The sequence below is a fragment of the Montipora foliosa genome, chromosome 1 (genome assembly GCF_036669935.1).
Source record: "Montipora foliosa isolate CH-2021 chromosome 1, ASM3666993v2, whole genome shotgun sequence".
Lineage (NCBI taxonomy): Eukaryota > Metazoa > Cnidaria > Anthozoa > Scleractinia > Acroporidae > Montipora > Montipora foliosa.
In genome coordinates, this window is record NC_090869.1 from 36450776 (window position 1) to 36470775 (window position 20000).

Here is a 20000-nt window from a genome sequence, read left to right on the forward strand (position 1 = left end):
TATCTGTAAGTCCATCTGCTGGACTGCTACTTATTGCCTAAGTGTACATCTCGTGAAATCATTTTTCTATGGATGCACTTTCCATTATATTTAAATTGTTCTTTCGAGAAGATTTTTCAGAATTTTATTTCATTTGGGTTTTTACCGGCGAATTTCTAGTCACGTAGTGGTTAAGGTGCTATTAATTAAATCCTAACTCCTCCATTTTTCCTCTTGAACCTCAGAATGGGTACAAGAAGATTTTTTTGTTTCCACAGTCTGTTGGCGGCAAAGCCATGAACCAAGCCAGCCAAGATTGTAAAAAATTAAAAGATACAATATGTTATAAAATAATTAGGATAATATGCGCACTCATATTGGTTAATAGCTGTGTTTAGATGAGAGTGTGTAAAAACGGCTGTGACATAACACGAACTTTGATTGGTTATGCGTTGTCAGACGCGAGTTTTGATTGGCTGGTGGGAAATATGATCTTGTATGAAGAAAATCTGTTTCAATCAATAAATAACAAAAACAGCAGTTTCCTTCATTTATTGAATTATTTTTGAGAAATGTCATCACAAATCATGATCACGAGAAAGTTCCGCCTGTTAAAGAATGACCCTGACGCAGGAGCCATTCTTCGACCCTTGCGCGTTTTATTCGCCTATCGTCGTGACACCAACTTACCTGACTCCCTGGTCAGAAGTACCCTGAATGAAACTACAGCTGCCAATATGGACCGTTGTACCTATCGTACATATCATCCGTTATTGCATAGTTCATCGAGGGACTGGTTATGAAACCTTAGAACTTTCAAAAGCGAAAACAATGTTGTTGCAATCGATGTTGCATTTGACCGTGACCCTGCACAATCTTTTATTTTTGCTTTGCACGGGTTCGCAAATTAGTTGCGCATAATTTATTCGAAGGATTTGATTGGGTATCTTCTCGAAAAAAGGTGTGTTTCGTGCAGGGTCAAGGCCATAAAAACAGACAAAAACATGAAACAAAGGAACTTGTCCAGTTTCATACTCCTGATGGGCGCATCAGAATCCACTCTAGATATACCTGAATGCAAATTGGAGTAAACTTGCCTAAAATTGGAATAACTGAATGCCGAAGTTGCTTGTTCGCCAACAAGTTTTTTAACTTTCCACTTGTAAAAAATTGTCAAGCTGAACGTGAATGGGCCTAGTTTTGGGTGAATTCAGGAGTTACCGTGATTACAACTGTCACAGACTGGAATGCCTCGATTTGTTTTAAATATCCTCTTTTGCAAGTGTTCGTAAAAAGTTTATTTTCTTTGATATCATTGGTAATAGAGTGGCTTTCAAAAATGTTGAGTATTTTCAACAGGCAATGCTTGTGTATTTAAACTGTGCAATGAACAAATATTAACTGGATCGACGTTAGTCATGCATCAAAAGCCAAGGGTCAGTTATGTTTTTCCATAGCAATTTGTTCTTTTTGGCCAACAAAAAATAAATCAGCGTTCTCTATACTTTTGCAAATGCAAAGGAGCAACAACTGCTTTTGATGTTGACCTAAAAAACCGCGCTATTCACCATGATTACGACACTTCAATTCAAGTGCTTGCGAAATTATTGTTTTAGCAAAACGTTGCAGTTATCGAAACTCATCGAGAAAGCCTCAGCTGCAGAACTTGCTCTTTTTTGCGTCAGTGATGCAAAGTTTGCAATTGTTAAAGCTCAATTGATTTATTGCTACAAAGATGGTAGATGTTTCATCAGTTAAGTATATTCGATAAGCTGGGAGAGCCAATGTGACTGCATTCGAATTACTTTCAGTGAGTTTTAAACATTGCAACGATTATGGGCGTAATCATAATTAAGCTACAGTATATTGCGTTTATTGCTGCTTGCTATGGGCCTAATAATGCGAATAAGCCATGTTGTGTTTATTGCTACCATTTTCTGGTAGGCTTTGCCTACAATTAATTTGAATTGTTAAAGCTCAGTTGAATTTATTGGTGCAAAGATGGTAGATTTCATCACTCGCGTATATTTCATAAGTGCGGATAGCCAATGTGATCGCATTTGATTTTTTTTTTTTCAGTGAGTTGTAAACGCTGTGAAGATTATCGGCATAGTTATGAAAAAGCTATGTTGCGTTTATTGCTGCCATCTATGGGCAATAATCATGAATGAGCTTTGTTGCGTTTATTGCTACCATTTTCATGGTATGCGTTGCCTACAATTTGAGTTGTTAAAGCTCAGTTGAATTTATTGCTGCAAAGATGGTAGATTTCATCAGTTAAATGCATATATTCGATATGCTCGGATAGCCAACCTGCTTGCATTTGAAGTTATATCAGTGAGTTATGAACATTGCAAAGATTATGGGCGTTCAATTGATTTTCTTAGGAGTAAAGAAATATGAGCGAATGTGAGAATGATATACACCTATTAAATGTTGACAGGAACCCACTGGGAACTCTACTGCAGACTCTATGGTGAGCAAGGGTGAAATGCAGTTATGAGCTATACTGTCAGTCGTTATTTGTCTGTGTAGCTTTGTGATGCAGCTCGAGTTAAAGACCCACACATCTCACCCTTGCTCATCACAGAGTCTCCAGTAGCTCAGTGGTTAGAGCATCTGACTAGATCACGCAGGGTCGTGGGTTCTCGAATCCCATCTGGGGCTCGGATTTTTTCCGAGTTCCCACCGAGTTCCCAGTGGCTTCTATCAACAAACATTCATTTGATATGTGTATATCATTCTCACATTTGCTCACTTGGGTGGTTGGTTGGCAGCATCTTAGATATTCTTCAAGGTGACTGTGCGATGCAGTTATGAGCTATGCTGTCAGTCGTTATTTGTCTCTGTAGTCGTGTGATGCAGCTCGAGTCAAAGACCCACACTTCACCCTTGCTCCCCATGGTGTCTCCCGTAGCTCAGTGGTTAGAGCACCCGACCAGATCACGGAGGGTCGTGGGTTCAAATCCCATCTGGGGCTCGGATTTTTTCCGAGTTTCCACCGGGTTCCAGTCAACACTTCATTTAATATGTGTAGAGAAGTATGTTTGATTGTTCCAATTTTGTTAACCACGGCCCAGTTGTTCAAAAGCCGATTAATTTAATACAGGATTACCATAAAATTTGCTTTCATTTCTTTTCAACTTTTGGTTGAAAGTTTCTTTTGATTAATTTTTTTTTCAAGATTGACTTTCTTTAATGCAAAATTTCACCAAATATCAGCGTTGAACAACATTTGGGAGTTGAGAAATAAACTCCTTGGTTAATTTTTAACCTAGGATTAGCGTTAAGCGGATTTTGAACAACCAGGCCCTGGTTGACTAAATTCCATCAGGTCAGTCTTTTTTCTTTTTTTGCTAAATAGCGAAAAAGAAGAAGGTATACCTTAAAAATGCATAAATATCTGAATTGTTTACTACAGCTTCTAAATGAAGTGCTTGAAACTGCTCCTTCATAATTATAGAGATAAATAATCAAATAAATAACTGGGTAAATTGACAGATGGTTTCGCTAAATTTAATCATGTGAATTACGGGGAATGAAACAGTGGGATGTTGTACACGAGCAAATGCGAAAACTACACGCAATGCTAGGAAAGAAAACCAACTCAGCAAAATTAACTCAGTATTTCCAAAATGACAGTACTCTTAATTATTCTCTTGAATCTGTATTAACTCTGAGAGTATGCATACTAGCAGGCCATAGAAGTCAAGGTTAATGGTAAAAGTGCCATGCAGTTTGGTACAAAAATGCACGGCTGTTACAAAAGTGCCAGTTTGTTACAAAAGTGCCCTGTCGTTACAAAAGTGCCCTCTGTCGTTACAAAAATGCCACACCGGTGTTACAAAAGTGCCCCAGGTTACAAAAGTTCCCTAGCTTTGTTACAAAAGTTCCCTATCGCGTTACAAAAGTTCCCTTTTTTCGTTACAAAAGTGCCCGTGCCCTCCCCCCTCCCCTCCCCCCCTCTCTCTCTCTCTCTCTCTCTCTCTCTCTCTCTCTCTCTCTCTCTCTCTCTCTCTCTCTCTCTCTCGCTCTCTCTCTCTCTCTCTCTCTCTCTCTCTCTCTCTCTCTCTCTCTCTCTCTCTCTCTCTCTCTCTCTCTCTCTCTCGATGAATGCAAGAATATAAACAGAACCTGAAAGAACCTCATTTGCAAAGGCTGCTCCTGAGCAGCTGAAATGTACCCCACCATGCTCTTCCCCAAATACCCAGCTCAGTAACGCTTTAACTTTGCTCATTGCGAGGATTTCTCTCGTTATTTCGCGCAGAAAAGGGTCGACTGTAACATAGTTACAGACAATTTTTACGTTTCTGCGCTGGATAGCAAAGCCGCTATGTCTGTAAACCATTGACTGGTCCATACTAAAACCGTAACTGCAGATTTCAACCCATTTTCTTAATGGGAATAGCTATCATCCAGCTAGATGTGCCTTTCTCCGAAGCAATATTAACAGCTCTCTTGGCATTCTGAGGTAGCGAGTTAAATTTCTCTAGTTCCCTGAACAACCATCCTTCTCTTTATGAGCACTTTGTTATAATGCTGTTATTTAAGCATCGTCTGAAAGTTCATTGAGTGAGACACAATGTTCTCAACAAGGACAGCAGTTAGCTTTATGATGCTGCATGCTGCAAGGCTGCAATCTGGCAAGGGCCTGTTATCCCAAGTTCGCCAGTTCATTCTTGTATTGTCAGTAGATCTCATTCACGCCATGTGCAGCTGTGTCCACTGCTATCACACACTCACTTGAGTAGGTCTTCAAGGTCATGAAGCTCATTGTGGCGCTGGATAGTAAAGCCTCTTTGTTGTAAACCATGGTCCACACTAAACGTTTCGCTCCAGACACAATCGAATGGAGTCTTATGGATTTCCCAGCCATATCTGAGCCTAATACCATCTCACAATCCAGATTTCTTTCACATTGTAACCCATTTCCTTAATGAGGATAGCGGTTAGCCAGCTAGGTGCATCTTTCTCCACAGTAAGATTAACAACTCTCTTGGTTTTCTGCAGTAGAAAGTTCTTCATTTCCACTAGATCCCTGTGCAATCTTTTATCCTTCTCTTTGTAAGCACTTTGCTGTAATGCTTCTATTTCAGCATCGTCTGAAAGTGGGCGTACCTGAGACCGAATTTGTTCAACAAGCGGAGCAGTTATCCCTGCTGACACTGTACTCCAAGGCTGCAGCTTGGCAGGGGTCTGTTTTTCCATTTGCACTGGCAGTGCCTGTAGATCTTGTTCACCCAGTGTGTGGCTGTGGCAAGTCATTGATGGAATTAAGGCAGCGTTTACACGAACGCGGTTTCACATCGACACGGACTCAAAACTGATGTGGTTTGGAAATGTTTACACGAACCGTTTTCGCTAGAAAATCCAAGTCGTGATGATATAAGTGAGCGCAATACAACGTGCTAAATTCATTATTTTGAATTGAACAATGCAAATTTCGCGCCGAAACAGAAACCGTATTCAAATCGACGCGGTTTCGCTGTTTACACGACAGATGAAACCGCATCGTTTTGAAAACTCTCCACGTTTGGCAGGGGTTTCAAATCGACACGGTTTTGGCAACAGCCTCGATCGGTCTCGTGTAAACGGAAGGTGTAACTGCATCGAAAACGATGCAGTTAACAAATGAAACAGCGTTCGTGTAAACGCTGCTTAAGACATCTGCTAGCTCTTGCACACTCACGTGGTCTGAGATGGTCTTCAATGTCAGGCAGTGTAAGTCCAGCGATGTTTGGCAGGCTTTAGGGTGTGAAGTTGTAAATTCTGCACACTTCTTTACTTAATTAATGAGCCTAGTCCTACACCGTGCCGTTTACGTACCGGTACTCTTTAGGTTATTTTCTAGAGCTTAGTACTGCACCTTGGTGCCTTTGACCCTGTGAGGAGATACTGATGGCCGTCCCTTCAAAGATCGTTTTAGGAGCTTCTTCTCTTTGAGTTTTTGTTATAAGTTAGGATTTGTTCACATTTGGATGGTGACCTACACTAGGACCGTCTCAGAGAGCTTATCCTTGTTCAGCTCTTGCGGTAGACCAGCACTGGTCGTCATCAAACCAGCACTGTTTAGCCAAGGCGTGTTTTGGGGACCTTGGAGGGGTCAGCTTTTCAAGAGTTAAAAAGGCATGTTTGAATCTGTCCCCTTTTCCATAGTTCTAAGTGCTTTGCCAAGAACTCTTGATGTTCTTTCGCTCGTTATTTCTTGCTTCGTTTTTACGTTCCAACTGTTAACGGATCATCTGTTTCTTTCTTAGAGCTATAGGCTGCGTTTCTGATCAGATTCTGTTATTCCACTCATTTATGTAATTAGTTAATAATTGGTCGATTAAATTTCTTCTGGTTTTGTATGGGACAAGAAAAGTGTGTTTAGCATATGCCATGTCAGAAGAACAACAATATTATTGGTGTATCATACATCTTGGGAAGAGCACCAGAATTAATTGCACATAAAGCTAAAGGAAATAAGGCAAAGAGTATTCATGTTTGGCTTCCAACCCAAATTTGACCAAACACAAAATTGACACATCATAAAGACAATAACACTAGTATTTATCTAACAAAAAACTAATAATCAACCTTAAAGTAGCAAATACATGTAAATTAAGGCACAGGCAATATAAAAAGAATCAGATATTGAGACATGGAAAGTCCTCGCTTAAAAGTAACTTCTTTTGAATTTACTGAAAGCTAGAGGTTAACTTTACAGGTTTTCAAAGGAATTTCACACTTTGGGGCCCTTGAAATGCATATTAAATAATTCATAGTTGGTTCTAGCTTTGACGGATGCCAAAGATTTGCTCCGTACGTTTTGGTTATTCTATTTAAGTACTTTTGTTTAAGATTAACTACTAACACAAGTCTGTCTTAAAAACACATTTTGTCTTTGCCAACGTCATGCCTGAAACCCGAAATTCAAAGACATCTGTCGGCGCTGGAGCTGAAATGAATCCGCACGGAGAATTTGTGACGACCGCCATGTTGAGAGAGATGCTTCAAGTTCAGGAAAGAATGTTTAAATCCCTTTTACAGTCTCTCCTAGAAAAAGTTAATTCTCGATTAGATGCGGTGATTGGAACCATGGCTGAACTAAAGGCAGGTTTAAACATTTGTCAAGTAGATGCAAAAGATCTTAAGGAGAGTCTTGAATTCTCCCAAAAAGATATTGACGATCTGAAGCCATATGCAACCAAACTTGCGAACGTCGAGGCCGATATCGAAGGCATTTATCGATTACCAAATGGACAAACTAGAGTATTTAGAGAATCAAAGTCGAAGGAATAACATCCGAATTGATGGGATATTGGAGGCGGAGAACGAATCGTGGGACGTTACAGAAGAAAAAGTGAAAGAAGTCCTCAAAGATAAACTTAGTTTGGAATTCCAGCCGAGCATTGAACGTGCCCATCGTGTTGGTAAGATTGTTACTGGTACTAGGAGACGTCCTCCATCACGTCCTCGTACAATTGTTTGCCGGCTTCGAGACTGGAAGCAGAAGGAATTGATCATCAAAAGTTCGAGGAGAATTAAACCCGCTGGGATCTACATCAAGGAAGATCTTGCTCACGAAACCCTTGAGAAGAGAGATGAACAGCGACCACAATTGGAGGAAGCCAAAAGAAAAGGGAAAATTGCGTACTTTGTCTTGGACAAATTAATTGTAAAAGATAAACCCTCTTACTTCAAATAAGTTTATTTACTGTTATTATTATTTTTTTTTCTTTGTTAATTTACACACGTAGCATGTTTGAAATTACATCTACGGATATACTCCCTTTTAATCACCTCGATGATTCTAGCTTTTCACTTGCTCTTTATGAACTTCAGAACGGTCCTGTTCACTTCAACTCCGAGAGGTTTTCTAGTCTTTATTACAATCCTATTCTCACGAACTTAAACGCCTCTCTGACTCCGACTGACAGTCTTGACCCTGACATTCATTTCAATGCAAGAGACACCTTGCGATTACTTTATAGAAAATCAATTTAGCGAAATGCTTAAACGTGAACAATATTCAGATGCCGATTTTTCTCTACTCCATTTGAATATTCGTAGTCTCCAGCGTAATATAAATAACCTGACTAATTTATTATCATCTTTAGAGATTAATTTTTCGATTGTCGGTATTTCTGAGACCTGGCTGAGCGATTCTTTTCACTTGGTTGATATTGATGGCTTTAGGTTTGTCCACAAATATAGGCAAAGTGGACCTGGTGGTGGTGTAGGACTGTATGTTTCTAATGATATTGAGTTTAAAGAGCGAGAAGATTTTTCTTAAATCACATTTTTTTGAGATCGGCTAGACGATTATATTATGAGAAGAAATTAGAATATGCAAAAGCAAATACCCATGCTACTTGGAAAGTTCTTAATGACATCTTGAATCGGAAGAAATCAAAGCCTAAAGTAAATTCAATATTCACATCTGATGGTCAAGAAATATCTGATCCAGTTATCATCGCGAATAAATTTTGTAAGTATTTCTCCAGTATTGGTCCTAACCTTGCAAAAGAAATACAATCTCATCCTTTTTCTCATAGAGACTTTCTTTCAGGATCTTTTGCAGAATCTATCTTTTTCAATCCGGCAACAAAAGAAGAAATTATTGTTATTGCTCAATCATTTGCATCCAACAAAGCTGCGGGTTATGATAACATTCCAATGTCCCTCATAAAGGAATCTATCCAATTAACCTCTGAGCCTTTGGCTCACATTATTAACTTGTCAATTGCTCATGGCATTGTACCAGATCAAATGAAGATAGCACGGGTAATACCTTTATTCAAAGCTGATGACCAGTCGTTGTTCACTAACTACAGACCTGTTTCAGTTCTACCTAGTTTTTCCAAATTTCTTGAAAGAATAATTTATAACCGTTTAAATGATTATCTAACTAATTTAAATGTCCTTTGTGATGAGCAATATGGCTTTAGGAAAATTTACTCCCCTAAACTTGCTTTGATTGATTTGTATGATAAGATTTCCTCTGCTTTAGATCGTGGTGATATAGCTGTTGGTATTTTCCTTGATCTCTCAAAAGCATTGGATACAGTTAATCATAATATTTTATTTGACAAACTTGAACACTATAATAAACGTGGACTAGCCTTAAAATGGGTAAAAAGCTATTTTTCTAACAGATTACAATTTGTAGATTTCAACGGTCATGTTTCTTCTCGCTTTAATATATCCTGTGGGGTTCCTCAGGGCTCTATTCTAGGGCCTTTATTTTTTCTTCTTTACATTAATGATATAGTCAATGCATCTACGGCACTACAACTGATTTTATTCGCGGGCGATACCAACGTTTTTCTGTCTGGTAAAGATCCTGATTATTTGGTTAATCAGCTGAATATCGAGTTAAATAAGTTGTCAGTATGGTTTAGGGTTAATAAGCTTTCACTGAATCTTAAAAAGACCAAGTTCATAGCGTTCAAACCAAACCAAAAACGTAGCAGTTATAATTTTCAAATTTTGATAAATAAACAACAAATTGATCAAGTTAAAGAAACAGTTTTCTTGGGTGTGATCATCGATGAAAACGTAACCTGGAAATCTGAGATCTCTCATGTGGCTAACAAAGTGTCGAAATCAATTGGAATGATACAGAAATCAAGTTTTTATTTATCTTCATACTCTTTACGTGTATTGTACTTTTCACTTGTTTATCCTTACTTCTTTTACTGTAATATAGTTTGGGCGTCCACCTATAAGACTAACCTTGTTCGTCTGGTAAAATTGCAGAAAAGAGTGGTGAGAATCATAGATAAATCTCATTTTAATGCTCATTTTTTCCCCTATATTTAAGAAACTTGGAATCCTAAAATTCCATGATCGTAACCTGTTACAACTTGGTCAATTCATGTTCTCCTATCAAATTGGAACTCTTCCTCCCAAGTTAGCTAGCAAACTCACTTTAAACAGTCAAAATCACACATATTATTCGAGAAACTCTCATGCATTTCGTCTGCCTTTCTGTCGGACTAACATTAAACAATTTTCTGTTTTCTATCAGGGACGTAAATTTTACAATTCTCTTGACATTGATATAATCAATTCTTCCTCAACAGCTTCCTTCAAGAAAACACTAAAGTCATTCTTTTTTAACAGCTATTCTGAAAATTAAGTATTTTGTTCTTCCTGTGTCAAATTGTTTTCACCCTGTAATTTTACTTTCACAACTGTTTACATATTTCAACACCTTAATTAAATGACAAAGTGTTTGTAATTGTATGCTTCATTACCAACTTGTAAGTTCAAACTGTTTTTAATTTCCGTTCATTACTTTATATTTCAACACGTTAAATAACTAAATTTTTGTAATAATTGTATTCTCCGTTGCCAACTTGTATGTCAACGGTAGATAGATACTTTTACTTGGGGAGGCCTAATTTACATAAGCTTAGTAGTTTCTTTTAGGCCTCCTCGCCACCAATGTAATTCAATAATTTTTCTTTCCATCTTCTCTGTTTTGATTGTTCATATTTGTATTTTAATTTCCTATTTCTGTGGCAAAAAATAAATAAATAAATAAATAAAATAAAAAATAAGGCAAACAACATGATTGATTTTCTGCACTTCTTGTATTATGGCTATGATTGTTTTCCATTGACAGTATAAAAATGGTATGAAAATAAGAAGGCAATAGTTATTTATTTCTTTATTTCTTTATTTTATTTTATTGATTATACAACTAGCCAAAAAGAAAATACATGTACATATGATTAAACTGGAAGAAACAGAAGGAACAAAAAAACAATGAATGCAGAAGCATTACAAGCAGTGCTAACAAATGAAAAAATAAATATGTAAAAAGAGAATTAAACGTAAATAACTAAGTAAATAAAAGCCCAATATACGCAAATAAAGTACTATTAATTTATGCTTAAATTTACCTTAATAACTTACTGAATAGCTGGAATAAAATAATTTGAAATAAGGCAATTCTATTTATTATTATAGAACTTGCCAGTTTTGTTTTTGATTGCAATATAGCTACCTTTCGGTCATTAAAGTTTCTTTAAGTTGCAGTTTGAAAAGCGAAAAGAGCAACGATTCTTCAACTAGATTGATTTTGTGGATAAAGAATTTTGCTACTAACAAGATCAAACTTAAAGCTTTCTGGTGCTTTTGGGGTCCATAAAGAAGGGTTAAGTCATTCCAATTAACAAGACAATAGCTTGTCATAAACTTAAAAACTGCAATATATAATGTAACAAGATTGTAAAGCTTGATGATAAAATATTACTAAGTGATGTATTTATACTGTGGCGTTGAGTGTTCATCAAACCTGGATGATTAGCTTTGTTTCTTTTTTGTCGTGCCCCAGTTAATTATGTCATGGAATGTGACATATATTAGGGGAAGCATTCCTTTGGAGAGAGGACACCCACAAGGAATGATGCGGCTGTAGAAAGAAATGAGCACATTCGACCAAGCTCTAACTATCTGATTTGCAAGTTGAAGAAAGGTTGCACGAAATGATAGTTTTGCTGGCTAAAGTGGTGCAGAGGTTGATTAGGCCTGTATTAGGTTTGGAGGATAGTAAGGGAAGCGGAGGAAATGAGGGAAAAGTTGCGTGTGGAATATGAATTATGATTCACTTACTGATATAGAAAGAAAAGCATTCAGTTGAGGATTTACAAATTATTCGCTGTTGATGATAGGAGCTGGATACGGAGGAAAACACTCCAAGAGGAGCAAAGTCTTGTAAACAAGGTGCTTAAAAAATTCGAGTCGAACAACACATAAACGTTATTTGAAAGAGAGAAGTGATCCTCGCACTTGAAGCAGTTCTCTCATATAGACACCTTAACAATTCAGGTGTCTTCAAGGGGATTCGAATCCATGGCCTATGTGATGCCGGTGTCACAGCGTTTTGTGTTTCCCCGAGCCGTGGAACACTGAGCACTAGTGCTGCGTGTTTCCCCTTCGCCATAACAATAAATATGATATCAGAATATGAATACAAAAAGTGTCCTAAACATGCATAAAAACTAACCTTTCGCCTAATTAGGCCTCAACAAAAGTTTTTGGGCCTAAGTTAGGGTTAGGGTTTAGGGTTAGGTTGGTTAAGAATTATTGGCTGACATCTTGGATAGCAAGACTATATAACAGAGGCCTGAGGCCAGTCAAAAAAAATTGCACTCAGTGAGAGGAGGACAGTATGAAATGGTAGTGTGGTTGTATTTTTGATTAGCCAGCACTGCTTGGATGTTTTGTTGTTGCACCTGCTGCTGTCGTTCCATTTGTTGCATGAGGGAACCAAACATAGATTGTTGTCACTTTGCTGCTTCATTTTGTTTAGTTACTGCAATCTCCATTTCCCTGTTTTTGATTTTCAGTTCTTCCATTTTGACTGGTGCATTAAATATTAGGGTGTAGCGGTAATGAACTGCTCTTCCAGTGACTTTAAACTTTGGCTGATCAAGTCTGTTGAGACGAGCGGCAATGCTATCCCATCTCTGGACTTCTAACTTTGAATCTGTAAGGCTCACTTACAATAGCTTTTAAGCACATAAGCACGTCTTGCTGGAAAGTCCACTCGAAATATTTCGTGGTTGCTAGAATAAATTGGGGGTGCAATATTTTAGTTCAAAACGTACATGTAAGTGGACAAAGAGCACAAAGTATCAATTTACTTGGTTTAGTTCTCAAAAGATTCGGCCTTACATTTCTTTTCAAGAGGTTGTATTTGCTTTGCCGCCTTTGCAGATTTCATCAAACTGAACCTGAAAGTATTTGTGTGCTTAGTTTGGGAAGAATCGACGATATGACATTAACAATTGGCCATTTTGTAACCCCAAATGGTTCTACTTTCAGTGTTTCTTATTTAAAATGAGAAAGAAATGTGATTTATCATCATCATTGTTTTGCGTTTACATGTACGTTTTCACGAGTACAGCAAACCCACACGACTTTCGTAGTCGACGATCCCTGGACGTTCAAGCTAGTTCGCGCCAGCGCAGAACATTCGCGTGCGAAACTTTTACTTCTGGCAGTCATCATCCTGCCAATCCTGCCATTTCGTCATCTATGCTTAAGTTTCCTATAGACTCTTAAATAGAAAACTGAAAAATTGAGGTGGCTCCATGGTATTTCACAAAAGAGAGACCCTACAAGATAGAAAATGCTGCATGTAGCAGCTGTGAAATCTTGCAACATTAATGCCATCAACACTATCACAATCATCACCCTTATTGTACTTAAATGTATTAGAATGATGATGATGATGATGATTCATTTCAGTGTTATTATTATTATAACTGTTACTATTTATTTTGTTTTATTGTTTTATTATGATTGTCTCAATTTGCTTCAAAGGGGCTGTATCATGTAATGTAGGCAAATTCAGCAACTTAATACTGGCATCCAAATCGATCGAAACAAAAAACAACTACTTGGAAGATTGAAGGAAGGTTGGGATAAAACAGCAAATACAAAGGGAGGCAGGAATGGGCAAAAATTGAAGATGATTAAAATGGATAATTATTGTGATTGGTGTTTTTGAAAACTGTTGGGCCTAAAAGTGTTTCAAAATTGATCTCTGTTGTTTGTAACTTTAATTTTTATGTTATGCTTTGGTTTGTGCTGTTTAAAAGTAATTTATGAGTTACATGTAAAGTTAAGTTGTTTGGTGAGAAGGGGCAAGTAAATGACCAACTTACAAAGCCTCTCGCTTTTATCTAGAAAACTTGTTAAAAAACACAATTGTTGAATTTGAGAAATAGCCCCTCGAGCTTGAAGATTTTTGAGAGGGCTTAAGAAATAAATTACACTTGGTAAAGGTTTGCTTATTTTATAATACGCTACCAGTATTAAGGAAGAAATTCACAGCCAACCGCAGTGATAATTCATGGAATTACCTACAGCGTAACTATGATCCTATTCACCAGTCACCTTCTCTGTCTTATTGTCATCTTTCTCTATATAATTAAGGTACCCCCTCTTGCACAAGAGGACCTGCGCCTGCTCCATCTTCACATTCGCAAGAACAGTCCTCGACAAGGCTTGAACGGAGTACGTCTGGAGGACCAGCACCTGTAAGATATGTTAACTTTTTGGCTTTGGAGGGCTACTCAGTGGAAATTCTTGGTGGCAAACATTTCAAGACACCTGAAGGAGAGTTTGTGGAAGTGAAAAGTGGCACTCAGTATAAAATACATGTAAAAAATTCGCGGCCTTATGGTAAGGTTAACAGCAACAACAACAACAACAACAATTTTTTTTTGTATTTACACTCGCTCATTCAAGAACTAACAATATACCTAAAAAATTACTCCATTCTAATTAGCTAAAAGAAATGCAGTTTTCAGGTAACATAGTGCAGAAAAGAGAGAACTCATTGCAACAAGAACAATAAACCTAGCATTCTGATTGGTCAGTGAGCAAACAAAGTCAGAGATACATGTAGCCGATCAAAGACTACAAATTGCACGAGCCCGTAGGACTCGTAAGGCTTGTGCAATTTTTTTCGTCTTTGAAAATATGCACTCACGCTTATTTGTTCCAAATTGCAAAAGTGATCATGTGATTACCCATACAAATGAAAATGGGGTCATTGTAAGAATTATTAAAAGAAACAAAGAGAGTGCGGCTACCTGCAATAACCATGAACTCAAGGCTTATCGTGACAAGTAGCCTGTTAAGAATGGGTGAAATATACTCAACAGAATATCACATTTCTGATTGCTCAATGACTGATACATAAATAGATGATAGAGTGCAACGCGGAAGTTGCTGTGGAAACAAAGCAATGGGGTAATTTCTCGTGCATTGTGTGATTTATGGTCACTTGTGATGTTTTGAAAGTTTTCAAATTGCACGAGGCGTAGGCGAGTGCAATTTGAAAACTCAAAACATCACGAGTGAGGTATTTTGAAAACTTAAAAAAAGATCACTTGTGGGCATACATTGTAAATAACGGAATGCACTCGCATTTTTATGCGATTTCTAATACTAATTGGGTAGTTAAATTGAATTGGATGAATTGGGTTGGATGAACAAGACAACATTCAATGACTCGAGCAAAAATACAAGTAGAACAGCGACAGGGGAGGTTAGAAGAAAACTACATTATCCTATAAGCATTACTTAACTGTTGTTTTAATTTCACTTTGAAAGCAAACAAATTGAGTGACTTGAGAGATTGATCAGTTTCATTACAAATTTTAGTTCTTGAATAGCATCCTAAACTTAATCTGCAGGCAGCAGGTTAACTGGACACTATTGCAGGACCCTTGCAGCATAATTTCGTAAATACAACTAAAGGAAAGTCCACTTTAAAATGTGTGGTGACTAATTCATTAAGATGTTGATGGCCATCTTGGTTGAAAACCATGTGTTACGTCAGGCCAGCGCTGATGCTAGGCTGTGTGACCATGTCATCAACTATTTTTGACTTTTATGTAAGATGTTCGAGAATTGTCATAAAGAAATAAAAAATTTCTTACCCATCCCAAACTTTCCTGCAATTACAGGCTATGAGAAAGGTGCCTTAATATTTGAGAACTCAACGCCGACTTGCCAAGATCCTAATGCTTATTTTCATCCTTGCAAGGATCTCAGATCTTACAGGACTTTGGTTAAATCACGATGATAAGGACATCCAAGGATTGTCGAAAGTCTTTGATGGTCATTTCTTAAGTGTTTTTTTGACATTTTGTCGACAATTCAAGTTAAAAGAAAATGTCACAATGCGTTGCATTGATTGATGGACTCCCACAATGTTTAAAGACAATTAAAGTGTGTGAAAATTTAGTTAATCAACCTTTTAAGAAGAATTTTATTTATTTTTTTCTATCTTTGAAGGTTGTAATTTGGATATTTCTATTGACGGCTATGACGTTGGAGGTTGGGTTGTGGATGGGGGGGAAGAAACAACAATAGAAAGGTCTGCTTATGAAGCCAAGAAATTCACCTTTTACCGCGTAAAAAAAGCACCTAAGGAAGCAGGCATTGAGTCAGGATGGTATGAAAACGGCTGCATAAAGTGCGAGTTTACACCAGAAGCTTTTGTGGGCATCCCAGTGATTATTCCGGATTCATCTCAGCCACTGATCGTGAATTTCGCCCCAAGTGCCAGTGTTGGTGATTTGAAAACTGAAATTCAAAGGCAATTGCATAAGTCACCTGATCTTGACCAGATTCTTTCACTGAATCATAAAGTGTTGGCAAATCATACCCTAGTGAGGTGAGTGTCAAGGATTCTTGTTTTAGGTGAATGGCAAATGACCTGAACGCTAAACGGAAAATGCTAGGGTTGCTTGTAGTTAGAGCATGGATTATCTATTTATTGATAATAATTAGTGATTCATAAAGCACATGATCATTAACAGTTATCTCGCACACACAAAAGCAACGCGGCACAACCAAAATATGTTCATAAGTATAAATAGAAAGGATATAAATAAATATTAGTACATCATTAGAAAAATTCAAACTAAGACTTAGACCATGTGTAAGCTGACTTAAAACAGTATCTTGACAATCTGCTCAAGTGATTGAAGAATTTCTTTTTAAAGGATGTCAGTTGGTAGAGCATTCTAGAGCCTTGGCGTAGCCATAGCAAACAGGTGATCCGCAACTCGATTGGGGGTGGTCAGCGTCAGGATTGTTTTAAATGCCATTGTCAGAATCTTGAATAAATTCAATTACCTACATGTATTGGAAGCCATTGGAGTTCTCGTTGCATTGGTGTAATGAGGAAATATCAAGGAGCAACATAGATAAGCCTGGCTGCTGCATTAACGTGTAAATGAGAAGATGTCATGATTAATCGTATCAAACGCTGCTTGTAAGTTTAGAAAAAATCAAAAGCGTCCCATGTTGCTTGTTCATGTTAATCAGATTATCATATTTGATTTGACAGTTTCCGCATTACGATAATGTGCTGATTGACTTGTATGCAGGCTGGAACACTGAATGCAAGTTATTCTCCGCCATATGTTGCATTAGTTGATTAGGTAAAGGTATAGTCTGCTACAAGCCTAGTGGCCCATCAGGCCGGCGCTTATCTCCCTGGTTACTGTAGCATGAAGCGACTAGGAGTATTTCTACTCCCCCCTGGATGGAATGCTAGTCGTAGGGTTACCCCCAGCATTAATTTGCCGGTACCCATTTGTACACCTGGTGGAGAGAGGCACCGTGAGAGTGTCTTGCCCAAGAACACAACGCAATGTACCCGGCCAGGCCCAGAACCCGGACCACTCGATCCGGAGTCAAGGCACTAACCATGTTGCCCCCGCTCCTACCTCCCCTTGATTAACAACTGCTTTTTCTAACAGCTTTTCATAAGGTTTTTAGCCAATCGGAATGCCCCATGTTGGTCAGGTGCACATATCGCGATACCCAATGAAAAGACAGTTCAAGAAACGCCCGAGTTAGTTGAAAAACTGATCAAAACACTGATCAGGACAACAACAAAGAAAACAAATAAACTAGCTGGACATAATGCATACTAAATTTCCCGAATATTCAACATGAAACTTCCGCAGTACATGTACCTTTTATCATCAGCGACCAGAGGATTAAAACGAATTTGGATACCCAATAGTTCAGCGAATGAGCATCCATTTCAGAAATGTCCACACTCAAGGCTTGAACCTTGTCTAATTCGTAGTCTATTGATGTCAAATCGACACTTGTACCTCTCTTAACCTCAGCCATTCGGCGAAATAGTCACAGCCCAATTATTTTTATATTTAGTTGAAACTGGAACGGCCTCGTTGACCAAATCACTTTTTTGGGACGACGATTTTGGCAGGGGAAAACGAAGTGATTTGGACTAGCTCTCCATCACGCCTTTGAAAGGTCTACCTTTTAAACTCGCCTACATACTGAATATTCATTTACTTTACAGATAACTATCACTTGTCTGATGAAACAAAGGGTCATCGCATTACACTCCCAATCAGTGAAAAAAAGGTGGAGAAGTCATGTCAAAAACTCGTGCTTCCTGTTTCATAAGGGGTTTCAAACACTTCGAATCAATAAGAACACTCTGCCTACGGCGACATGCTTTCATCTGTTTCTCAGTGTTTGGAACCCCTGTATGCTAAACACCAAGGACACAGTTTTTCCCAATACGGACGGACCTAGGCCGGCAAATAAGATGTTTATTTTTTCTACGGGATTTCTGTAACCGGGCCTAAAATGTCTGTCACGTGACAGAAGTTGCTGTAAACGAAAAAGGAGCGCACGGCATGTATTTTCTTGTTACAATTCATGGTGTTAGAACGAATATTTAACAAATGTAAATTACATTCTCCTCGTACCTGCGCTTAAAATACACACAGTTGAGAGGAAATTCTAGGTGATGATGATGATGATGAAGAACTTATCTAAGTGACAAGTGTATTTAGTGTTGAGGTACTAATTGGGGAAACCGCTGTGCAGTAATCAAATCAAATTAAATAAGCAACGTTCAAATCAAAGGTTGGTTTTTGAGGAGACGCGAAACTGGAGTACCCGGAAAAAACCTCTCAGAGCAGAGTAGGGAATCAACAAACTTGACTCACATATGATGCGATGGCTGGGAATGGAACCCAGGCCGCATTGCTTTTACCACCAGCCATCCCTGCTCCCCTATATCGTTGTCCACTACACACATCAACTGTTTGTTGTTTTTTGCACCCCCCTCGACAGCCATGCCGAGTAAGTTTGTGTCTTGCAACACTTTTCTGAGTTAACGACTTCCAAACATGAACAGGTAGAAGCTTGGAAATCAACTATATGAAAACTGTGTCATTTGCAAAGATGCTCTTGTGTCTATCATTATATGCTTAGCTGTGTACAGGTTCCTCTCTCAGATATTTAGAAGATAACCAGAGAACAGGGAAAGGAACAAATATAGTCACTCGATTACTGCCTGTCAGATGCTCAACCGTGCCGTACTATGTTTTTTAGCCATGCTAACAGTGATAAACCGAATACACGAGAACGAATGATGAGTACCGTTCACCGCTACTGTTAGGAATCATCTTTATCTCTGTAAATTGCTGGCTAATATATAGGTAATTTTTTTAACGTACAGTTGTCATGGCAGTTGGGGTCTTAAACAACACGATCTTATACAACACTAATCAGCTTCCTGCAAACTTGTAGTTTTTTCAATAGCGAAGCGCGCGAGTGACGTCATCAAATTTAGGACCCCCGCAAGACTCAGACAAACAAACAGATCATCCGTATGAGGAATATGAGAAATGGCGAGAGATTTGAACGTTTCGTCGAGCGCTAAAGCGACAATTCTTACGGAAAATGAAGATGTTCCGGGATCTAAGTTTGAGAGCGAACCTGCAAATTATACTGTTGAGCAACTTAAACGATGGCTTAAGTGTGGGGGGCTTAAACAGGCAGGAAAAAGGGAAGACTTGCTTGCACGTGTGAACGACTCTCTCAAGAGCGGAAACCATCACATTCTCGTTCCTGGTATAGACAATGGGAAATGGCTGGAGGCAAAAATTTTGCGAAATATGAAACCTGAAAGCCTGCAAACTAGTATTAAGACCGTGCCTGATGTTCCACTAATTCCGAAAACTGGCTGGAAGGCATTTTCTTCACAGGACTTACCTTCGTTATTCGACTACGGCCATGTTTATCATTATGCCCTTGAATCTTTGCCGGCTTTGCCAGGGGAGCAAAATGACCAAGAAGAGGACGAAGACGGAGAACTCACTAGTGGAATTGGTCACATGAGAGACAAATCTTTTTCCAATGGACGTAAGTACGTCGACTCGGGTTTTGTGCATGACATGACATATACTAAGACGAAAGATTATTACTACCTGAAAGCACATGTGTGGCCATCAATGAAGACTGATTTCCCCCTCAATGTTTTGGTGATCCTGTCAGTAATACATGCTTCATGTGATCCCTGCAAAGCCTCAAAATTTGGTCGCTGTAGCCACGTGGTGGCAGTTTTACTTTCACTTGTCGATCATGTTCAAAAGCACGGAGTAATAACAACCACACCATATACTAGCCAGGAATGCAAGTGGAATAAGGAAAAGAAGAGAAAGAAT

At 38.4% G+C, this 20000-nt stretch overlaps 1 protein-coding gene across 2 annotated transcripts in view; it reads left to right on the plus strand.

Annotated features, from left to right (window-relative positions):
* LOC137997593 (uncharacterized) overlaps window positions 1–20000 on the plus strand; it is a 120446-nt gene that overhangs the window by 35805 nt on the left and 64641 nt on the right. For both annotated transcript variants that reach the window (XM_068843668.1, XM_068843676.1), the window contains exons 5-6: window positions 13918–14166; window positions 15790–16171. In XM_068843668.1, the coding sequence (XP_068699769.1) occupies window positions 13918–14166; window positions 15790–16171 (631 nt within the window). The remainder of the gene's footprint in view (window positions 1–13917; window positions 14167–15789; window positions 16172–20000) is intronic.